Source organism: Chlorocebus sabaeus, unplaced genomic scaffold (genome assembly GCF_047675955.1).
Source record: "Chlorocebus sabaeus isolate Y175 unplaced genomic scaffold, mChlSab1.0.hap1 unalloc_scaffold_279, whole genome shotgun sequence".
Classification (NCBI taxonomy): domain Eukaryota; kingdom Metazoa; phylum Chordata; class Mammalia; order Primates; family Cercopithecidae; genus Chlorocebus; species Chlorocebus sabaeus.
This window is the reverse complement of record NW_027327569.1, coordinates 325,335-347,529: the sequence shown is the minus strand read 5'-3', so window position 1 is coordinate 347,529 and position 22,195 is coordinate 325,335. Positions and strand designations below refer to the sequence as shown.

Genomic DNA, 22,195 nt, shown 5'->3' with positions numbered 1-22,195 from the left:
GAGGTTGCAGTGAGCCGAGATTGCACCACTGCACTCTAGCCTGGGCAACAGAGCAAGACTCTTGTCTCAAAAAAAAAAAAAAAAAAAGTGTCCGCATGACCAAGCTGAAGATTTCCCCTAACTGCTCATAACCCTCTCCCTCCCGCTTAGATTAGCACTATCATACAGAAATGTCCTTGCTTTTTAAAAATATTTTACCATCTCTATGCATTCTGACAGTATCTTGTTACCTGTTTGAATAATACCTGTTTAGGATAATACTGTATCGTGTGTATCTTTTGTTTAACATTATGTGACCTTCATCTTTGTTATATGCAGTTGTAGGCACTTTTGTTGGTTAGTTTTTTTTTTAATTGAATGATTAGTCTGCAGTTTATCCATTCGCTGTCGTTACACCTCCAGGTGAGTTGAGTTTGGGACTATCAGAGTTTGTGCTGACAATCTTGTCTGTGAGTGCTGGTGCAGCAGTGTAAGGTGTGGAGGATGTAGACCAAGAGGTGAACGGATTTCCAGTATTCAGATTTTTTTTTTTTTTTTTTTTTGACGCCCAGGCTGGAGTGTAGTGGCGTGATCTCGGCCCACTGCAACCTCTGCTTCCCGGTTTCAACGATTCTCCTGCCTCAGCCTCCCAAGTATCTGGGACTACAGGCACCTGCCACCACGCCTGGCTAATTTTTGTATTTTTAGTAGAGACTGGGTTTCACCATATTGGCCAGGCTGGTCTGGAACTCTTCGGCTTCCCAAAGTGCTGGGATTACAGGTGTGAACCACCATGCCCTGCCTGCTTAGCTTTCTAAAGAATGCCAAGTGTTTTTCCAAAGTTGTTCCACTTTGTACTCCCTGTGGGACAGGTAGCAGTGTACGTAGCAGTATAAGAGCAGTATGACTAGCAGTGTGTGAGAGCTCCTGGTAATATTAGGCTTTTTAAAAAGTTTTCACCAATTCGGTAGGCATGTAATGGGATTTAACTGTAGTGTGAATTTCTTCCAATATTTTGAAGGCTTGTGAGGATTCTGTGAGGAAAAGAAGCCCTTTTGTTTAAGAGTTTCTTAAGGGGAATTTAAACCATAATTGTATTATAGTTATTTTTGAACATGTATAAAGAAAAGGTTTCCAACACTGAAGCTTTAGGTAAGATAAAAGGTCATTAAAATGGGAAGGGTCTTACCAGAAATTAGTTTTCTGGAATGTGCAAGATTTTGGAAGATGCAGTATTTAATTTTTATCTAATTAATGATCTTTATCATGTAAGAGTATTTTCACTATGTGGCTGAATAATGTTAGCCAGATAATTTTCCTGCAGCTCATCTAACTTAGATGACCTTTAGTCTAGACATGCACACCACAGAGCGTGGCGATGGAACAGTAACCGGGCTTGTGAGAGGGCTCTACACTATCAACTAGGAGACAAGATCCACGGATTCACCATAAACCAGGTATGGGTCCTTCTCGGCACCTCCTCATAAATCCACATACATTGCAGGTGTGGTTTCTGGCATAGGTACGGGCCCTTTAGGGTGGAGACTAGCCTTGTCCTCGTGTCCCAAGGCCCTGGCCCAGCTCCTGTTGCATGATGGCTACTCGGCTGAACAAAGCTTGTAAGAGAAATGACCCCCGGTCCCTTCCTGGAATCCCGCGAAGCCTGATTCTTGTCAGATTTGAGAGAGTAACACTTCCAGCTGGGTCTGTCATCAGACACACTCAGGTTTCTGCAGCCAAACCTGATGATTCGCTGAGTGTGAGCACGAAGACTCAGTGCCCTGATCTGTTCAGTCAGGTTTTGCCATCAAATAGTTTGCTCTAAACTTCTGCAGAATCTTTCAGTTTTCTGAGCCTTTTGGGTTTCAAAATTATAAAGAAGAAATTGTGGACTTATACTTACTTGGGTTTATATTAAAATGGATTCATTTTTGTTTTGTTATTTGCTTAAGTCTTTTCCTTTTTTTTTTTTTTTTTTTTTTTTAGCATAGTAACTAAAAATGACCACACTTCACATATTTGGCCAGCTGTTGGCTCTGTGCTATGCTTGATGTTGTAGCAAATTTAAAAAACAACTTACCATCTAGAAAGACTGATGCAGCTGTGACTGGAAGCACATGGTGGATGCCATGCGGAGGGCCAAGGACAAGGGTGGGAGCTGCTGCTGCTGCTGCTGCTGCTGCTGGGGGGAAAGGGAAGAGCTCCTGGAGAGGGTGGTGTAAGAAAGCAGCTGCCTCTGGGCAGGGCTCCAGCAAGGGAACCAGCGCAGTGACTAGGGGGTCCCAGGCAAGGTCCAGGCATGGGAGTCCTGACAACAGACTCAGAGCATTTGTGAAATCCTGCAAAGTGAGGGCAAAGACACCTCACTCTGGGTGAGGTCCTTATTAATAGTAGCCAGTACTATAAACTCACTCCTTTATTTTTCAAATTTTATAGAAATGTACTTATTTTTGAGACTGGTACTCACCATGTCACCCAGGCTGGAGTGCAGTGGGATGATCTGGGCTCACTGCAGCCTCAAACTTCTGGGCTCAAGCGATCCTCTCACCTCAGTCTCCCAAGTAACTGGGACAAGGTGCCCCCACGCCTGGCTCATTGTGTGTGTGTGTGTGTGTGTGTAGGTGGAAACTTGCTTTGTTGTCTAGGCTGGTCTCAAACTCCTGGGTTCAAGTAATCCTCTTGTCTTGTGTATTAGTCTAATCTCACACTGCTATGAAGAAATACCCAAGACTGGGTAATTTATAAAGAATGACCTAAAGAGTAAAGAGGTTTAATTGACTCACAGTTCTGCATGGCTGGGGAGGCCTCAGGAAACTTACAATCGTGGTGGAAGGCACCTCTTCACAGGGTGGCAGGGAAGAGAATGACAAGTGAAGGGGAAAGCCCCTTATAAAACTGTCAGATCTCGTGAGAGCGTACTCACTGTCACGAGAATAATATGGGGGGAACCGCTCTCATGATTCAATCACCTCCTACCAGGTCCCTCCCACAACATGTGGGGATTATGGGAACTACAATTCAAGATGAGATTTGGGTGGGGACGCAGCCAAACCATATCACCTTGGTTTTCCAAAGTGCTGGGATTAAAGGTGTGAGCCACTGTGTCCAGCCATAGAAACTTATGATAAGTCATGTTTCTTGTTTGAGAAATAGCTACCATGAGCGCTATTATTATTAAAGCTATATATTGTTAGAAAGCAGACATCTCACTGTATCTGCTGATTTTAAATGCATTGATCATCTGTTACAAAGTACGGTAAGCTTGGAAACGAGTAATTTAACAGCGGTAGATGATGCAGGTCGTAGTGGGCCACTTATGCATGGTGGTTGGATGGCAGGCTCCCTAGATTGGGCTGAGGAGACCCGAGGTCTCACCTCTGCCAGCGACTTGCTGTGTGTGCTTGGCCAGGTGACTCATGGCACCCGGACGGAGTGGGTGGCAAGTGTTGTGATCACAGGGACGTGGTATGTGATTGAGGGAGAGGGCCGGCTGGCATGACTGAAAGAGAAGACAGTTTCTTTCATACCGAAAAGTATGGACACTTACCAGGAGGCTTACCTAAAGTAAGGTCGGGGGCCAGAGTATGGAGCCACTGCCTCATCTCAAGAATAGCTACAACTTACTGTCCTAGGACAAAGGGGAAATGAGGCTTGAGACTCAATAATTTTAGTAGAAATCTGTTATATTTTACAATTTCACTTTTCATTTGTACCCAGCTAGTGATTATACTCTGTATCCATTTTCCACACAAAATCCCAAGGACCTTCAGAATCTCCTCTCGGTGTATTTGGACGCCACCTTTTTCCCATGTTTACACGAGCTGGATTTCTGGTATGTCATGAGTGATTAACTAGTTGATGCAGACTTTATTATTTGAGTCACTGTCAGCTTATAATTATTTGTCCTCAGGCAGGAAGGATGGCGGCTGGAACACGAGAATCCTAGCGACCCCAGACACCCTTGGTCTTTAAAGGAGTCGTCTTTAGTGAGATGAAGGGAGGGTTTGTAAGTTTTCTTTCTTTTTAATGTTGTGTTCAGCTTACCTTACCCATGTACAGAACCATGATACAGACACATCTGGAAGGTGGTTGATTTTTATATAATATTCTCATTATAGGTGACATGTTCTTGGATTAGCTAGGTCAGTGCTGTGAGCAGAAGCCAGGGGATTAGCAGGGCCAGGATGCTGTCTCAGACCATGTCTGACGACCCCCGTGTATGATCTGCAGCGAGAGAAAAGCTCTTTTCATACCACTATCAACACATTGTCTTTTTCACTCATTCTTGCCCAAGTACATGGTGTACTTTCTAGAGGCTGCGTGGCGAGGTGTGTGACACGCACCAAGCTGCATACAGAGCAGATGGGGGAGTCCAGCTTCACCTCTGACCCAGACACTACAGAGGTTTGCAAAAAAGGCAACACAGCATCACTCTAAGTAATCAGTTTTTTACTTTGTTATGAGAAATATTTTTCAAACATATTTATATTATCATGTAATGATGGCTTACCTTAATGCATAAGTAGTTTTTAAATGTCTCAGCTTTAATTTAGAATATAGAAAAATTATATAAACACACACAGGCACCTACACAGGCAAAAAAGCCCACATAATCAAAAGCTGCTTGGGTCCTCATTAAAACCCATTTATGCCTCGTGTTCCATTATTGGAATCCTAAGCTTGTGGGAGTTATTTATATCCTACAGCTCAAGGTCATTGCCAAGGTCTGAATTTTTACAAAAAAAATTGCAACCTCAGGCATAAATGGGTTAATTTTTCAGAGTGTAAAGGAGCCTTGAGACCATTTTGGATTAAGAGCTGCTGTCCTGGGCCCGTGTCTTCATGTCCCCTTGTGACTTTGACAACCTGCCTGTGCTGGTGTCCCTGGGGCTCGTGGGTGGCCTGCTCTCTGACTCCCGTAGCCCCCCTCAGCTGGTGAACTATTTCTTACCTTTCATTCTCAATTTGGTAGTCTTTTCTTCCAAGGAGCCTTCTTAAAACTCAAGTTAGGGTGAGAGCTTCTCCCCACTTCCCTCCTGGCTGGTGGGCAGACCTGGTGATCCCTCCAATTTGCAACACACATCAAAAAGTCCATTGTTCTCAATCCTTGGGTCCTGTGCATGGGTGATGAGTGATTGAATACGGTGTTAAACAATGCCTGCAGGGGTGTCTTTTTTTTGTTGTTGTTACCATTAGAACAGTTTTATTTGCAAAGTATTACAGGCATATGCACCAGAATGTGATCAATTGGCTATATTGTAAGTAATGTGGTATGTGTGTATTATTTTAAATGTATATATTCTTATTTATTTCACATTTCAAGACAGACAATGAGAGGATATTCCCCCAGCACCTTCAAAATAGACTTCTTCCCGACCACACGTACTCAGTGGTCTCCAGGGGTGACCCACTGTGCATCCCGGAGCTTACGTGGGAGCAGCTTAAGCAATTTCATACCACTCACTATCACCCAAGCAATGCTAGGTAATATTTTGTTGGAAAAGTTTGATGGTGGATTGTGGAAAGTTAACTTGTTTGTGTTCTTCCAATTTCATGACATGGCGTCTCTCACATTTAGCAATGCTTAGCTTCGAGCCTCTCCTTGGCATGGAGAAGTGCTCTTCCGATAGTGGATGCAGTCACAGAACCTTCATCACATCCTCACTTTCTGATCTATCGCTTGTTTCTTATGTCACTAGTATAAGGTCATTATAGTAATAATATAGTTATACGTATCCTATAAAACACTAATAATTTACATATAAATGCTAATGTAAAAACATATTTGCAAGGTTAGTTTATATAAAAACAATTATGAAAACTTTCAAGTATACAGAAAAGTAGACTAGGATAATGAGCCCCTAAACACTTATCACATAATAGATATCCTTTTCCTTGTGAAGTTTTTGGAAGTAAATTATAAATGTCATCATTTACCACTAAATATTTGAATTTGTGACCTGAAAACATGATTTTTTCTTACATGAGCTAATGCCATTTTCAGTTTTAATAGAATAAAACATACTTTCATAAAACTGCCTATTTCTTATTCCATATTCACATTTTCTAGTTGGCCCCAAAGTGTTTGCTGCACAGGGTCCCACAGATCACACCTGGTCAGCCCGGGTCTCTCCTGGGCACCCTCTCGGGGACGGCAGAGGAGTGTGCAGGCCGGGTTTCCTCCAGGCGCTCTCACTTTCCAGGTGTCCTGGCTGCTCCTGTGTGGTGTTGGGTGCCATGTTCCTGTGTTTCCTGAGAACTGGAACTTAGATCCAAAGCCTTAGTTTGAGTCAGGCTGCGCCTTTTTAAGCAGAGTCCCTCGTGGGGAGTTCTGCATTGATGGCCACATCCTACCATCGTGTGAGGCCTGCTTGCCTCCACCGGGGGTCTCACACCAGCAGGGTGCATGCTGAGAGTCGGCCACTGTCTTGTGAAGATCTGCTTTCTCCCTTCAGCCACAGACCATCTGGTGCACTTGAGTTTCTGGTGTCCTGTGATAATTCCTCATCAACCTATTAATGGTTTTCATATTCATTGAGGATTATTGCCTGAATCATTTATTAGAGTTTGTGAAGTTTTCAAATTCTGTAATTCTTCATTCGTTTGCTGGACTTCTTCAAAGAAGAGTTCCACATCAGCTGGGGCTCTTGGGTTATCTTGAAATATGGTTCTGTGGAAAAGGCAGGGGCGGCTGCTCTCCCTGGGAAGTCCAGTTTGAGGAGGAGGGGTGGTGCAGGAACTACCTCTAATGTTGACAGAAGAAGCTGTCTTTTTTTTTTTTAAAGACAGGGTCTGGTTCTGTCCCCCAGGCTGGACTACAATAGCATGGTCTTAGCTTACTGCAGCCTCAGCCTCCTGGGCCACCTCAGCCACCTGAGTAGCTGGGACTACAGATGTGCACCCCCATGCCCAGCTAGTGCTTATGTTTTTTTGTAGAGACAGAGTCTCGCCGTGGTGCCCAGGCTGGTCTCGATCTCCTGAGTTCAAACAGTCTGCCCACCTTGACCTCCCAAAGTGCTGGGATTACAGGTGTGAGCCACTGCACCCAACATGGAGAAAAGAGTTCTTTCTTTTCTTCTTTTTTTCCCCCCAGTCGTCTTTGTTTTGTTTTTTAGTACCACTGTGACCTCACAAATATTTCTGTATATGTATATATTTGAGACCATGTGATCAGATGGAATTTATTTATTTTTATGCCGACATTTGCCACAGCTGTTGGCCCATTTTGGTCTCACTTCTTTGGTTTGTATGCCCCCATCCCCACCTCCCTAACGCAGGCACAGCCAGGCCTTCCTCCTCCAGAGGCTCAACTGTCTGTTTCCCAGGGAGCTCTGATTTCTGTGGCTAGTGGGGAAGGGCCTTTGGAGAGTAGCATCGGGACACTAGGGGTGGTGATTGCTCCTGGATTCTCTCAACCCCGAGAGTGTAAAATTTGTTTCTAAATTCTAGAATGAGAAATTTCTGAAGGTTCTTTAAGATACTAGTTCCCCAAACCTTAACCATAGCTCAGACAACATAGTAAAGAAAAAGATAAATTCTGTCATTGTAACCTTTTTCTTCTGGTTGAATAAATGTGTTATCTTTATTAACATGTATAACCTTGAACTTGTTGCCAAAAATTGACTTTTGTGAAATTGTCAGTTGGATTACTCTATTACTGTACCTAGGGTTATAAAGTATTTTAACAAATACTTCGTTTGGTTTTTGTCACATCTCTAGATGAAGTTTAAAATGAAAGATCAATTTCTGGCTAGGTGTGTTGGCTCATGCCTGCAAATTCAAGCACTTTGGGAGGCTAAGATGGGAGAATTGCTTGAGGCCAGGAGTTTGAGACCAGCAAGAGTAACCGTGAGAACCCATCTCTAAAACTTAAAAATTAGCCCACTGGGCATGGTAGCTCAAACCTGTAATTCTAGCACTTTGGGAGGCCGAGGCGGGGAGATCACCTGAGGTCAGGAGTTCAAGACCAGCCTAACCAACGTGGTGAAACCCTATCTCTACTAAAAGTACAAAAATTAGCTGGGTGTGGTGGCAGGCGCCTGTAGTCCCAGCGACTCAGGAGGCTGAGGCAGGAGAATGCTGTGAACCCGGGAGGAGGAGCTTGCAGTGAGTGGAGATGGCGCCATCGCACTCCAGCCTGGACGACAGAGCGAGACACTGTCTCAAAAAAAAAAAAAAAAAAAAAGCTGGACATGATACACAAGGTGACCCCAGGAGACTCCTGTGCAGAGTAGAAACACACCCCAGCACTAAACTCAGTCCCTGAAGTCCCTGCGGGATTCTCCCCACCCCCCACCCCTGGGTCCACCTGTACCCACCTGGAAAGAACAGTGACACCGCCCCACAGCAGGAGCACCATCAGCGGCCACGGCACCCCAGGTAGCTGGGCCACCCCCAGGGTTTCACAGGTGGAGAGGGAGCCTGGGAACGTGCATTTCTAGCAATTTCCAGGTGACGGGGCACTACACTTTTAAAAATACACAATACTAGGTCTTGAAAGGACTTCTATTCACTTGCACGTTGGTGGGATGGAGCCCTACATTGCAAAGGGCTTTTCTTCACGTGTCCTCCTTGAGCTCAGGGGCTGGCAGCACTTGGTGGGACCTAGTAGGGCGTCCCTTGCTGACTGCACACCCACAGCTAGAGCCCAGGCCCGGATGATTCTCACAGGAAGCCCGCAGAGCTCCTGACACCTCCCTGGAGGTATGAGAAAGCTGAGGCTCTGAGGGGGATAAACTGATTACTGGAAGGTAACGACCTTAGTGAAGTGGTGAAGCTACAGGGTAAACCCTAGTTTTATTTCCTTTTAACTTTCAAGACTTCCTGATTTCCTCTATTACGATACCTGTGCCTTAGAGTCACCAATGGGAACTTGAAGGAAAATAATGCCTGCTGAGGCCAGATGCTCATTTAATTGCCTGGGGGTGGAGCCTGTTTGGTTCTAAGCCCTCCCTCTGAACTTCTGAATGGTGAGGACTGCAAATCAGCTGCCTCCTGCTGGGCCCTGCAGGGTGAAACCTGATGAAGCCCCAGGAACATTCAGTGAGGGGTTAGGAGGGAGGAGAACACGGGTGGATGAAAAGCAAGAAGGAAATGCACCAGCATTCACTGGCAGGCTCTGTCACCCACAGGACAGGGATAAAGACGTGCACACCTGCAGTGCGGACTTTCACAGCCTGGCAATGAGGGCTTTCAGCCTCACAGGTAAATGTCACCTGTTTCACCACCTCCTTAGGGCTGTTCTAGGGCCCCGGCACACAGCCATTTGGGACAAAGGGCAGTTTCAGTGTCTTTCACTCCACGCTCAAGCTACAGATTGTCCTTATAGCTCAGGTATCCTGGGGATAATCCATCTTGTTTTGTTTTGGTTTTGGGAGCCCAACCCAAGAATCAAATAACTTTCCTAAGGATTTCCAGGAGAAAACATCTTCCCACCAAAGAAGAACCTTACCATTTGGAAAAACACCTCCTGGTAATTTGCAAAAAAACCCAGTTTTCTGGGAAGTGATAATCTTGTCATGAGAACCAAAGATAAAGTTGGAGATAATGAGGGAGTGGTTACATAGGAAATATGTGGTCATTACTCTGATCAATTAGTAAATCACTTTCTTCATATGATATACTTTTTAACAGCTTCTTCCTTGAGTCAGTCATCCCCGGCCCACACCAGGGCCTAGCAAGAATGACTTAGGTCACCTGGCTTATTTCCTGGCTACTTGGAGGAGATGGATTTCCCAGTTTACAAATCTCAGCTTCCTAGGATTCTATTCTGATAAAATCTAAATTGTATTTTTTTAAAAAAAGGAATAGGCTGGACACGATGGCTCACGCCTGTAATCCCAGCGCTTTAGGAGGCCAAGGCAGGCAGATCACGAGGTCAGGAGATTGAGACCATCCTGGCTAACAGGGTGAAACTCCTCTCTGCTGAAAATACAAAGAAAACTGAGCCGGCCGTGGTGGCATGCGCCTGTAGTCCTAGCTACTTGGGAGGCTGAGGCAAGAGAATCGCTTGAACCCGGGAGGCGGAGGTTGCAGTGAGCCGAGATTGCGCCACTGCACTCCAGCCTGGGTAACAGAGCGAGATTCCCTCTCAAAAAAAAAAAAAAAAAAAGAATAGATGAACTCTAGTGAAATAATCTAGGTCTATCCTTTTACCTCCTCCGTTGTCTGGAGTAATAAAGCTCCCTGCCTCGCCCTCTCTCACAGCACTGAACTGCTTTTCCTGAATTTTCCCACACTGCTGATCACTCACTTGCTAATTTCGATGCATACATTCTTTTTGAGAAAGTCAGTTTGCCAACTCCTCCCACTGGTTTGTCAGAAAATGAGCTTACACTGCGCTGATCTCACTCCTGCTGCCAAACCTCCTTCTAGGGGTCTCTCCTTTGATAATGCAGGGATTATGTAGGCATGGGGAGGTGGGATACCAAGGGGGGTTTCTGTCGACGGTGCTGTTCCCCCCTCCCCACCCCCGCCGGTTCAAAGTCATCGAGCCGGGGGGCCTCTCTGACTATCTGGACTGTGCAGACCACCGTGTCTTCCGGTAGGGTCAGGGGAGGGCTTGAGATAAATCTGTAGGGCTCAACCACCAGCCACTGTCCACCTCAGGTGCCCCAAGCGCCATCTCTGCCGGGAGCTATGTGGATGCATCGGTGACAAAATGGAAAGCCTCTGGTCCTGGCGGAGCTTGTTCCAATCAGGAGAGACCCGAAAGCAAGAAACACAGTGAACAAATGCATGATGCCCAGGGGTGGATGGCCGTAAGCACTGAGGAGAAAAATAGCAAGTGGGGTGGGGGGTGTTAAGAGGGTGGAGGATGGAGATGGGCTGCCATTGACAATCGGAGAGCCTGCAGACCTGCCTGAGAGTGACGTTTGGGGAAAGAAGGAAAGGGAAGAAGGTGAGGGAGGTTAGCTAAGTGGACATCTGGGAAAGAGCTCAGGCAGCAGAGGGGCTGGGGTGGGGGCGCGCTGGCAGCCTGCTGCATTCCAGGGTCCTCTGTGTGGCTGGGACGGTGTCGGCCCTCCCCTGCCCATCCCTCAGGGCCTTCGCAGAAACACTCACACGGGGACCTTCTATGTACAGGCAGCACACGCCACCCATCGCCGTGACCACACTGTCCCTCAGAGGAGCCGCTGGCCACGTGTGTCCCGTCCACATGGAGATGTACTTGAAGATTCTTTACACACTGGGTTTCAAAGACTTAAGTATGGAAAACAGTGTAAAATATTAATAACACAATAACTGATTGTTATCAAAATAGTGGGCTGAATAGAAAATATAGTTTGTTTATTTATAGATAGGGTCTCACTTTATTTATTTATTTATTTATTTATTTATTTATAGATAGGGTCTCACTCTGTTGCCCAGGCTGGAGTGAACCGGTGCAGTCACAGCTCACTGAAGCCTCCAACTCCTGGGATCAGGCAATCCTCTCACCTCAATGTCCCACGGGGCTGGGACTGTAGGTATGCACCGCCACATCCGACTAATTGTTTTGTATTTTTTGTAGAGACTGGGTCTCGCCATGTTGCCCAGGCTGGCCTCAAACTCCTGGGCTCAAGTGATCCACCTGCCTTGGGCTCCCAAAGTGCTGGGATTACAGGCGTGAGTCATGGCACCCAGCGTCCCCCCCTCCGGACCTGCCTTTCTTTAATGTGGCAACTAGATCATTTAAAATTGCATATATAACACAGGCCACCCATGCAAGCCTCAATCCTGGGAGATGCTCCCGTTGGAGAAACCTTCAAGAAGCGGATCTGCTTGGATTTGCAAACGGCCCCTCTGGCCCCAGGGGGATCTGCTGTGCAGAGCTGCTCTGGACTCAGCTCTTCAATACTGCCCTTGAGTGTACTGGGCACCTCCTGACTTTCGACCAGCACAAAGCTCCTTATTAAACGCTGACAAAAATTCCTTCCATTCCAGGTGCCATAATGGATTCATTAATCTCCTATTGATAGCTTTTTGCTGGTTTTCCCACTTTTTGCTATTCTAAGCACTGCTGCGAAGACTCTCCTTTTACCCCACCTGCCTGTGTCTGCTGCAGCTCACATGCTCCGCCTTCTAGCTGTCATAGCTGAGTCCCTGGGTCTCCTCGGCGGGGTGTGTCTGTGGGCACAGGGCTGCCCTGCCACATGCCCCACCCCATAACCTTCCATCTGTGGCCGCTCCTTGTGAGACCCTAAACTCACGACCTCCCCTCCTGTCCTCTCCTCTCCACAAAGCCACCCTTATCGGAGACAGTCAGTCTGCTTCCCAGTTCCCCCAAGGCGAATCCAAAGTCCTCCACTGGCCCACCCGCCTCTACCGACTCCTCCCTCACCTTCCGGTCAGGTCAAAGGGCCCCAACCAGAGGCTCCCCGGGCCCTTTCATAAGACAGGAGCTTTTCTTCTCAGGTCCGGCTACAGGTACATTGTACCCGCACCTCACCGCAGGAGTGAGAGCCGCAGGGGCGGAGAGGGCTTAGTTCTTTTGCCTAAAGCCTGCCCTGACTCACCGAAGGCGGTCGTTAATGTGCGCAATGATTACAGAAACACAGAAATAAGGCTGGGGGTGGTGGCTCAAGCCTGTTATCCCAGCACTTTGGGAGGCCGAGGCAGGTGGAGCGCTTGAGGTCAGGAGTTCGAGACCAACCTGACCAACATGGTGAAACCCCATCTCTACTAAAGATACAAAAAAAAAAAAAAAAAATCAGGTGGGCATGGTGGCACATGTCTATAATCCCAACTACTTGGGAGACTGGGACAGGAAAATCACTTGAACCCGGGAGGCAGAGGTTGCAGTGAGCCCAGATCAAGCCACTGCACTCCAGGCTGGGCAACAGAGCGAGACTCCATCTCAGCGTCCCCCACCCGCCCCGCCACACACAGAAACAAAATCTTAATCGTAGTAAGACACAGTTGAAAAGATATGACGGAATGACTCCCCGAGGCTACTGGATGCCACTCCTTCAATCATTTTCCATTCAGAAAACTTCAGATCATTTACATATGTACGTTAAGACAAGGGGTCCTATATTAATGAATCTTCTCCGTCAAAATCCTGATCAAAGTCAGAAAACAATCCCACCGGACTCCTGGGAGCATCTGATGTTGGAGAAACCTGGAGAAATGGAGAAGCTGATCTGCAGGATTTGCAAACCGCGGCACTGCCCCCAGGGGGACCCGCAGCACCGGCGCCTCCCCGTGAGAGTCGGAGCCTCACTGAGACCCACACAGTCAGGATCTGCACCTCCAAAGGCTCCCCCAGGCGGCTCTGGGCACACGGAAGCTGGGAAGACAGCAAATGGGCCCCGGGGTTGGGGGGGCCCAGCACAGTCCAGCCTTTTCTCTTTTGCCTCCTGAAGACTTTCACTGTGGATGTGTGTTAGGGAAGGGGGGAGTGAAGAAAGAGACAGGGAGAGAAGATAGAGACTGAGTGATGCCTCCATTCTGCAGAGAAAAACACCGAGGCCCTATCTCAGCACTCGAGACAGTGGGGCCACGGCGGGACTTATTAAGTCTCTGCCTCTCAGTGCTCTGATCTGCCATGTGTCTGGCTGCCTCTTCCATCCTGACAAACACAATGACTGTAATTCCAAAGTACTGGGAGTTGGGGGTGAAGATGCAGAGAACGGAGGAGTGGGGAGGGAAACGGCAGCCTCTGGGCAGCTACTCTCTAATAAACACGAACACAACACCAGAAAGGGCTTGTAGAAAAGAAACATAAAATGCAACCCAACTACTGACACATGGCCCTCTGTTCCATATTCACCCGCACGTTCTTAACAGAAACGCAACTGTGAACATGCAATCTGGTATCCTGACATTTGCCCTGACCAGGTTGTTACCGCATCTTCATCTTTCTAATTTTAATTGCTTCTGACGGCCCATCCGACTGGTCGAGCTTATTTAAAGAGCCCTGATTCTCCCTGATAAAAGGTTGGAGTCCTGTATCAAAAGCTTTTAGTTTTCTGTAACCAAGGGGGAAAACATGCTTCTTTTGAAAGATGACAAAATGTCTAGCTTCGAAGGGTCATCCGAGTATGGCACAGAAGGTGGTCTGCATTCATAGAAAATGATGCCATCATATAAATCTCCCACTGTGTGACGGGGTGACACCATCACTCATCATCTGCCTCCCAGACCCAGTAAGTTTTGCAAAATTAATTACTGCACTTTACACTGAAAAGATCCCATCAAAGAATGTGTGTGCACAGGATGGTGAGGGGCGCCGGAGCTGTGTGAGGAGAAATGGCACTGTTCTCAGTTTCCTCTTCCATCCTACTGGGCTCTGAAGCATTGCTTCGGAGATTTTCAATTTTATCTTATAATTAAATAATATGAACTCTACTGGGGGAAGAAAAGCAGCCCATCACATTGGTATTAAGCCTTAATATCATTTTTGCCATCTTGACTCCTATCGCTATAAAAAGTCATTTTCTATTCCCCTCACAAAACCACCCAAGGAATATTGCTTCAGATACCAAAGGTGCCCATGTGGGGCTCAAGCCTGGTGTCCAATAAATATGTGTGTCATTGACCTAATGCATGTCCAGTCAATTGAAACCTCACACTTCTGACTTCGGTTTTTAGGTTGTGATCTTGAAGTCTTAACAGTTTATACGCATTGATCTGAGGATATTGGAAACTTTTGATTAGAGAAGGTTGAATTCCTCTAAAGGACTTCATGAATGAAGAAGACAGCTAGAACCCCTGGTTTCCTGCTCCTCAGTGGAGATTCCAGGCGGGAGGCAGGCAGCAAACGCTTGTGTTCCTGTCAAGCGCCAGGCGTGGTGCTGGGCACGGGATGGACACCAGTGAAGACACAGCTACACGCAGCCCTGAACATCCCTGCAGCAGCCACAGGGCCTGGCCACACCAGGGAGCTCTGTGAACTCAGGGAAGCCGGTACACCTCGGGCATCCCTTGCTCATGTGTAAAGTGGGGATAAGTCAGTGCCCAGGATCACTGAGGGCCTGCCACATAACAGAGTCACTAAACGCTAGCTATTCTCACTAGGATTGGAAAGATTGAAGCTTACTACATTTCTGTGAACTTTCTATAAATACTGTATTGATGTTCACGTCACCACAGGCAAAAAGGACGCCGCTTTCGCATCCAGCCCACCCTAAGAATGCCCCTGGACTTCCCAGTACACTCAGCTCCACCAGGCACCAGGCCCTGCAGAAGCCACAACCTGTGACGAAGACAATGAGTCACTCTTGGTGTGTGGCACAGCGTGATGTGGCGGTGGGTACTTAGTCATGGTCAGTCCGCGATCCAGAACTGTGGAGCTTATTTTAGGTTGGGTGAAAATCAATTTAAGTTTCCAGATATGTCTTGGGACAACAGAAGATACCCAAAGAAGCAGGGAAAAAAAAAATAAAAAACAAAAACCCACAGCCTGAGACAGAAGATACCCAAAGAAGAAGGAAAAAAAAAAAAAAAAAAAAAAAAAAAAACCCAGCCTGAGAAATACTTTCTTCATTCAAGGCCTGGGGAGTCAGGAATACAGGAAAGATATTTTCAATTTTATATTATAATTAAATAATATGAACTCTACTGGGAGAAGAAAAGCAGCCCATCGCGTTGGTATTAAGCCTTAATATCATTTTTGCCACCTTGACTCCTATCGCTATAAAAAGTTATTTTCTGTTCCCCTTACAAAACCACCCAAAGAATATCTGTGTAATTTTGAGCAAGTTGGGTTTTGCTCACTTTTGAGCATTAACTAGAATAAGGAGCTTCACCAAGAAAGGCCCCTGAAAAGCATGGTGGAGGCCTGACATGACGGCTCAGGTCTGTAATTCCAGCTCTTTGGGAGGCCAAGGCAGGAGGCTCACTAGAGGAGGCCAGGAGTTCAAGACCAGTCTCAGCAGCATAGTGAGATCCTGTCTCTACAAATAATAATAACAATTAGCCGGTCATGATGCTGCATTCCTGTCTTCCCTGCTACTCAGAAGGCTGAGGCAGGAGGATCACTTGAGCCCAGGAGTTTGAGGCTGCAGTGAGCTGTAACGGCACCACTACACTCCAGCCTGGGTGACAGAGCCAGACATAAGTACTCTTCGTGGTCTAAGGGAGAGTACAATATTTGGAATTAGGATCTGTTTTGCTCCTACCACAATCGCGTATGCACCTCACTCCCTTACCTAAGTTATTTTTCTTTGTGAGTCTTTCTCCCCACTTCCAAAATGAGGGCATGCCTCTCTTGGGACCATGTATCTAGGCTTGGAGATAAGAATTGTAAAGCTCCTAGTATACAAAATATTTTCAACAAATGGTAGCTATGGTCATTTTAATATATTGAATTGTACCATAATTTCACATCTGACAGATAATTCCCCTGAAATTGATACTTGAATGTGAATGTGTTCTCTGACCTCCAACTACAGGCAATAGTCTTCTATGTCAGGGAAAATCAAGTACTAATATAGAATCAGAATAAAATGGCAAAAAGAATGGGGGCACAACAGATAAATTTTCGAGGAATAACTTACTTAAAGGATTTGTAAATCTGTGGCAGCTAAGACCAGGCCCTCTAAGCACATCTGGAGGTGAACTTCCTTAAAAGAAATGGGTCCAAATGCTCCAACAGGTTCAAGATCATACCTCGGAAGGGTAAAGCTCTTTACAGAGTTTACAAAAAAATTGTGACTTCGGCTCTGCCAGGGAAAGAAAGCCCAGGCGACCCGCCATGGCGGGCTTTCCCAGGGACAGCCCAGGTGTGACCCACGTGGGCTCAAGGCCACCGTATTTGATGCCATCTGCAGAGCTGAGAGCAGCTGTCTCCCATTAACCCGAGGCTGTACCAACCAAGCCACGTTCCCACATAATACTGGTTTCCAAAGTACCTTTTTCCCCAGAAGAGAAGAGGCGTGGACTTACTAACCTCCAATATGTGTAACTCCTCCCAGGTGGCAAAACCAGGGCAACAGAGAACACGGAGATTCTGCCAATGTATCCTAATTTCACGTACCTGTACACAAACTCCCAAGCATTTTAGCAAGCTTTTGGACATGGAGCTCAAAAGAATGACCCATAAATACTTTCCAATACATACAGCATCTTAATGTGTTTTTCTTTCTTTTTTATTTTTTGTAGACACAGAGTCTCATTATGTGGTCCAGGCTGCTCTGGAACTCCTGGGCTCAAGTGACCCTCCTGCCTCAGCCTCCGAAAGCACTCGCATGACAAGCATGAGCCACTGTGCAGGACCCACAGCACTTAAATTCCAAAATCACCTTGAAACCCTGACCTTCCACCTGCCCTGGTGGCTTCCAGAGGTCAGTTCCTCTTCCCGTGCCGAAGGTTTCTTGTCTTTCGCGGCCCAGGTAAGGTCACTGCAGGTGCTCCCTCTGCTTCTGAAGGCCTTTGACTGAGAAGCCACTCTGGGTCCTATTAGGACCCCAAGGCGGCTCCATTCGTACTCGCACATCTCCCGGCCGGTTTAAGTCACGCTGGCTAGGCTACTTCCACTTCACTCTCCTAATTTCTCCAATCCCATCCTCTGCTGCATCACCTTTTCTTTCTCTGAGAACCCAACCCTGCAGGAGGAACGCTGATGCTGGGGTCCTTTAACTAGAACGCTAACGCCAGAGCACTTCCCCGGGCGCTGGGGGGCGGGCTGCCGGGCGGGGCCTGGCGCTGCCACCGGGGTGTCCCGCGGGGAGGGGGGCGCTGGGCCTAGGGAGGCTGCGCTGCTGGCTCGGGGAGCGCGCGGCGTACGGATGTCAGGGCCAGGGCGCATGGAGACGACGGGCCGGGCATCACGTAGGCGCTCGCGGCGGGCGGGGCGGCGCTGACAGCGCCCCAACATGCAGCACCCGTGCCGCCCCGAGCGCTCAAGGGCGAAGGGAAGGTCACCGGGACCGAGGGCGGGGGCCCATTCCCGCTCCATCCTTGTGCAGTGCGCGGTCCCGAAACGGGAGGAAATCCGCCATCCGCGCCTTTCCACGCATCTGCGGCAGGAGGAACCGGGAAAATAAAAATCAAAACCCAGCCCCGGGCGCGTCGCGTCTCCAGCCCGCGCTATCACTAAGGCTCCCAGGTGGCGTTCGCCTGGGAAGCGCCGATCTACCCGCCAGGGGCTGCGCGGCCTGGGGCGCTCCACCGTCCGGGCACCGGCGCCCTCACGTGCACCCGGGGCCTGGGGCGCGCAGTCTCCACCACCTCCGGCTCTTCAATGTTAAATGTCCTCCTGGCGCGCCCGCGTCGTGGACCCAGACTCGGGTCCCTCCTGGAGAGCCGCTTCCACATTGCAGGGCAGGGGAAACCCAGAGCCCGCGCCGCGGCGCCGCTGACGTCCCGGAGTCCCCGCTTCCTGGTCCTTCTCCTCCGCGGAGGTCTGCGGGGAGGGCCTGGGACCCATTTTAGTTTTCGGTTTTCTCACGAGCCGAAAGGCAACAGCACATGCGAGCGCAGGAAACCCATTTTTAAAATCTCCCAGCGGAAACGCGAGGGGCTGCCGGACCGCCTCGGAGACGCCAGGCGGGAACCCAGAGCACTCCCTCCGCGTCCCGCATTGCAGCAGCCAGGACCCCGCCCACGCCGCGCGGGGCACGAGGCGACAGGAGGCGCGCGGGGACCCGGCCGTTTCTTCCTCGACATGCTGGGGGGCGGCGTGGGGCGGAGTTGAAGGGCGGGGGGCCACTTAGGAAGTGATCGCGCTGTACCCACGCTTCGGAGGGGAAGCCCGGCCGGGTCCTACAGCTCAGAGGCAGAACGACTCCCGAGGGTCCTCCAGGCGACCCCCTCTGTCAGGCTCAATTTAAAACATAAACCGGAGGGGGTGGAAAGCTCACTATCTTCCGGATGGAGGTTCCTACCGCCATGTCCCTTCCTCCTCCGCCCCACCCGGCAAGGACCCGGGGGCTGCCTTGCTGGCTCATGCCGCCCCGCAGGTACCCCTGCCGCTGCCGGGCACGGGCTTCTCCCCAGTTCTCCCCATCGCTTCCCCGCTCTTCTCCCTGGTTCTTCCCATCGCTCCTCCACCTTTCCCCGCGTCCTCCCGTCGCTTCCCCCCTCTTCTGCCCCATCCCCCAAATCCCCTTCGCCTTGTTCTCCTCGGCTCCGTCCGCCCCTCCCTCGCCGCCGGGAGGGAGGTGCGCACCTTGAGCATCCTCGCCTCTGGTCAGCACGCCGACTGCCTTGCCGGCCCCGGAGAGGTGCTCCAGGAACTTCCGCAAGGAGCCCTTAGGGGCCTGGGAGTCGTCAGTGTCCATGGCGAGGAGGTCGAGAGGAGCCGCTAGTCCCGGTGCGCAGTAGGCAATGTGGACCCTGCCCGCGCCCGCGGGAGTCGGAACTGCTGCCCCGCCCCGCCCCAGGGCCAATGGGCGGTGACGGGCGGGGCCCGAGCGCACGGGAGGGGCTGCGGGAGCGGGGGCGTGGCTAGGTGCAGGGAAAGGGGCAGGTGCGGGCGGGGTGCGGGAGTGGGCAGGAGCACCTACGCCGGGGTCGTCGTAGGTGGGGGCCGTGCTAGTGGTGAGGTGGGCCGCAGACGTGGGGATAGCGCCACAGGTAGGCGGGGTCCCTGCGGGTGGGGCCGCGTCTCTGGTGCTCGAGACTCGCGGGTGGGCTGGAAGGCTCTGGTTGGGGACTTCAGAGATGCCCGGAGTGCCACAGGTGGGGGCAGGGGCAGCGTCCGGGGGAGGGGAGACCACAGGGGGGCGGGGGTCACATCGTTTGGGGGGCGCGCCAGGGTGGGGCGGGATAGAACGCGGGGAGCATCTCCCGGGCCGGGTGAGGGAGACCTTGAGTGGGCGCGAACGTCTGGGCGGGGGGAAGCCCTGCACTTGCGGGGAGCGCCGATGGCGGGGCGGGGTGGAATTGGGGCGTGGAGACCCCACCTGGATGCGGAAGTTCGCGGCAGGCCCGGCAGCTCCGGCTGTTGTTGGCGCCAAGCCCCGCTGCGCGCACAGCTTCTAGTTGCCGGCAGGATACCTCCTGGGGCTGCGCTGGGAGCCTCCGGGCGCGGCTTCCTCGACCTTCGCCCCCAGTATTCTCTGTAGTCTGAGGTCGGGAAGGACGAACGGAGAGTAGATCCTCCAGGTGGTGGGAAAAACTGAGCGCGGCGGGCTTAGCTATGACGAAGCTGCGATTTCCCGGGCCCACGGGGGCTGTGGCGTCCACTCGGTTCCTGCTAATCCCACTGTATTATAAGGTGGGGAGAGTCAGCTTGCATAGTGAAACCAAAGAGAGCTGCGAGATGGAGAGTGAGAGTGAGAAACCAAGAGAGTGAGACACACACACACACACACACACACACAAACACACAGAGAGAGAGAGGGAAAGAGAGGGAGAGTGAGAGAGACAGAGAGAGAGACAGAAAAAGTCAGAGAAGCAGAGACACAGAGAGACATAGAAAGATAGAGAAAGATGAGGGGAAGAGAGAAACAGAGACACACAGAGTCTTAAAAAGAGACACAGAGAGACAGAGCAACCAGGAGAGAGACACAGAGAGGGAGAAACAGAGACAATTTAAACCAAAAGAGAAAAACAGACCAGAAAAGAAAAACAACTAGTAGAGCTCGGAACTGCGAAGGTGGCATCATTCCGTTAGTCTCGGGTTTTGCTTCCTGGGTTTGTGACATGGTCAGAGTCCTTGTCTTTGATTTCCTAACACAAGTTGTTAAAGTTGGAAGTGAGTGTGAAATTGAGTTAGTCTAGCTTTATTCTTTCACGGATGAGAAGTGAATTATCTTCAGCAAGGTGGGTGCAGGCGTGGTCCCCGGGGGTCACTGTGGTGAACAGGCTGCCCTTGTGGGCAGCCAAGTTCGTCATCACTGGGACAGAGCCCAGGACACTTCCCCGGCTGGCCAGCCTTTTCCTAGAACCCCACACATTGCAAAGGATGGAGTCCAGATCTATACCATAAAGAAACGAGGGTGGTTACAGAAAGCACCACGATCTCAGCTGAGTGGCTCTGAGCACCCCAACGTTGGGGCACCTCAGTACAGGTTGGGGCAGCTCAGGCTGTGCCCAGCAGGGAGGCCGGCCCGATCAAGCTGCAGTCTCCACCCTGAGAGTGTGGGCTCCTTCCCCCAGCGCGGGTTAAAGCATCGTGTGTCCACCTGTGCAGTGACTGGTCCCAGTGGCCCTGGAGGGCTGAAACCCTGGGTCCCGCCACTGGTCCAGGGCATCCGTTTCCCCTTCCTGCAGTTCCTGTGTCTGTGTGTCCAGGGGGCTCCGATCCCTGTCTTAGGACCATGGCTGAGGGGACAAGTTCACCCGCTTTGGAGCTGGCCCGGATCTTGGTTCTGTGGATCCTCGCTGTGTGGCTCTGGAACAGTTCTGTCCTCAGGAGATGGATCTTCACAGCCGCCTCTTGGGGCCATGAGGAGAATTAATAGGACGACCCCCGGGTAGCTGCTCAAAGCCCTGTGTGGGGCCAGCCCTGTGTCTCCACCAGTTCCTTTGCTCTGTGCTCCGCCCCACTGTCACATCGCCAGCCTTTATTTCCTTTTCCTTGGACCCAGACAGCGAATGCTCCGCTGGTCTTGGCAGCCCCTTCTCTAGTCTGTCCTCAAATCACTTCCTGACGGACAGCCCTGACTAGCCATCAACGTGACCAAAACCCCACAAAATAGAACCCAACTTTCCTATTAAGCTGTACAGAGCTGTCCCAGCCCCACTTCTCACAGGCTGGCCTCATTCGCCATGGGATCCATGGTTCTCACCTGGGGCTGGGGGTGCCCCTGGCATCTGGTGAGGAGTGTCAGGGATGTCCCTCCAGGCCCAGTACAGTCCCCCAGCTGGTGGCCGGCAGACAGCAGCACCCAACCTGATGTCCCTGTGGCTTCTGGTTCCCCGAGGCTGGCTGTGCTTTGCTGCCTCTACATGCTCTCAGACGGGTGCCCTCTCTCCACCTTCACTGGTTAGCAGTGTTCCATCCATTAGAGCTCAAAGCACTGCCTCCCGGCAATGCAGCCCCTTCTCCTGGCCTGCCGTCTGCCTGTGCCCCGCGGTCTGTACCGTGTCCTCACGGACCGATCAGAGCGAGGCTCCCAGGGATGGAGAGGTTCCTGCTTGTGTCTGCTTGTGTCTCTGTCCCGCCTTCTCTGGACCTGGCACCGTGGCCTTTGCCGACAGAGGTCTTGGGTTGATTGTCAGTGAAGCAGACAATCTATATGGCTCTAAATGGCTGTGAACATGCTTGATTGGGTTATTTTTAAAATAATTGTATATGTAAACATTTGAGTGTGACACAGGTGGATTTTTGGGCGAATGGTCTTGT

General features: G+C 50.1%; 1 protein-coding gene and 1 long non-coding RNA gene across 21 annotated transcripts in view; one reads left to right on the top strand and one right to left on the bottom strand.

Annotated features, from left to right (window-relative positions):
- The window catches only part of LOC119623598 (uncharacterized), a 164,544-nt gene that overhangs the window by 1,374 nt on the left and 140,975 nt on the right, over positions 1-22,195 (top strand). For 8 of the 20 annotated variants that reach the window (XR_012092343.1, XR_012092349.1, XR_012092346.1 and 5 more), the window contains exons 2-7: positions 552-1,436; positions 9,111-9,183; positions 10,588-10,739; positions 11,065-11,186; positions 11,330-11,447; positions 17,065-17,294. This is a non-coding gene — a long non-coding RNA (uncharacterized lncRNA). Of the gene's footprint in view, positions 1-551; positions 1,437-1,965; positions 3,812-3,889; positions 4,381-9,110; positions 9,184-10,587; positions 10,740-11,064; positions 11,187-11,325; positions 11,899-17,064; positions 17,295-22,195 lie in introns of those variants that run through there. The other 12 variants (XR_012092356.1, XR_012092352.1, XR_012092358.1 and 9 more) reach the window with 7 other exon arrangements.
- LOC140711198 (uncharacterized) lies at positions 17,036-20,460 on the bottom strand. The gene is made up of 3 exons (XM_073014104.1): positions 19,073-20,460; positions 18,041-18,320; positions 17,036-17,921 (listed from the first exon to the last, which is right to left on the bottom strand). The coding sequence occupies exons 1-3, from the start codon at positions 19,182-19,184 to the stop codon at positions 17,441-17,443; spliced, it is 873 nt and encodes a 290-aa protein (XP_072870205.1). The 5' UTR covers positions 19,185-20,460; the 3' UTR covers positions 17,036-17,440.

Bases quoted from the DNA above. Each gene is read 5' to 3' on its own strand.
- LOC140711198 (XM_073014104.1), bottom strand. From the start codon at position 19,184: ATGGACACTGACGACTCCCAGGCCCCTAAGGGCTCCTTGCGGAAGTTC. The intron at 18,321-19,072 runs GTGCGCACCTCC...AATGGGTCCCAG, and splicing joins CAGAGGCGAGGATGCTCAAG to GCCCTCCCCGCAGACCTCCG. The intron at 17,922-18,040 runs GTAGATCGGCGC...CTCCTGCCGCAG, and splicing joins GGCCGCGCAGCCCCTGGCGG to ATGCGTGGAAAGGCGCGGAT.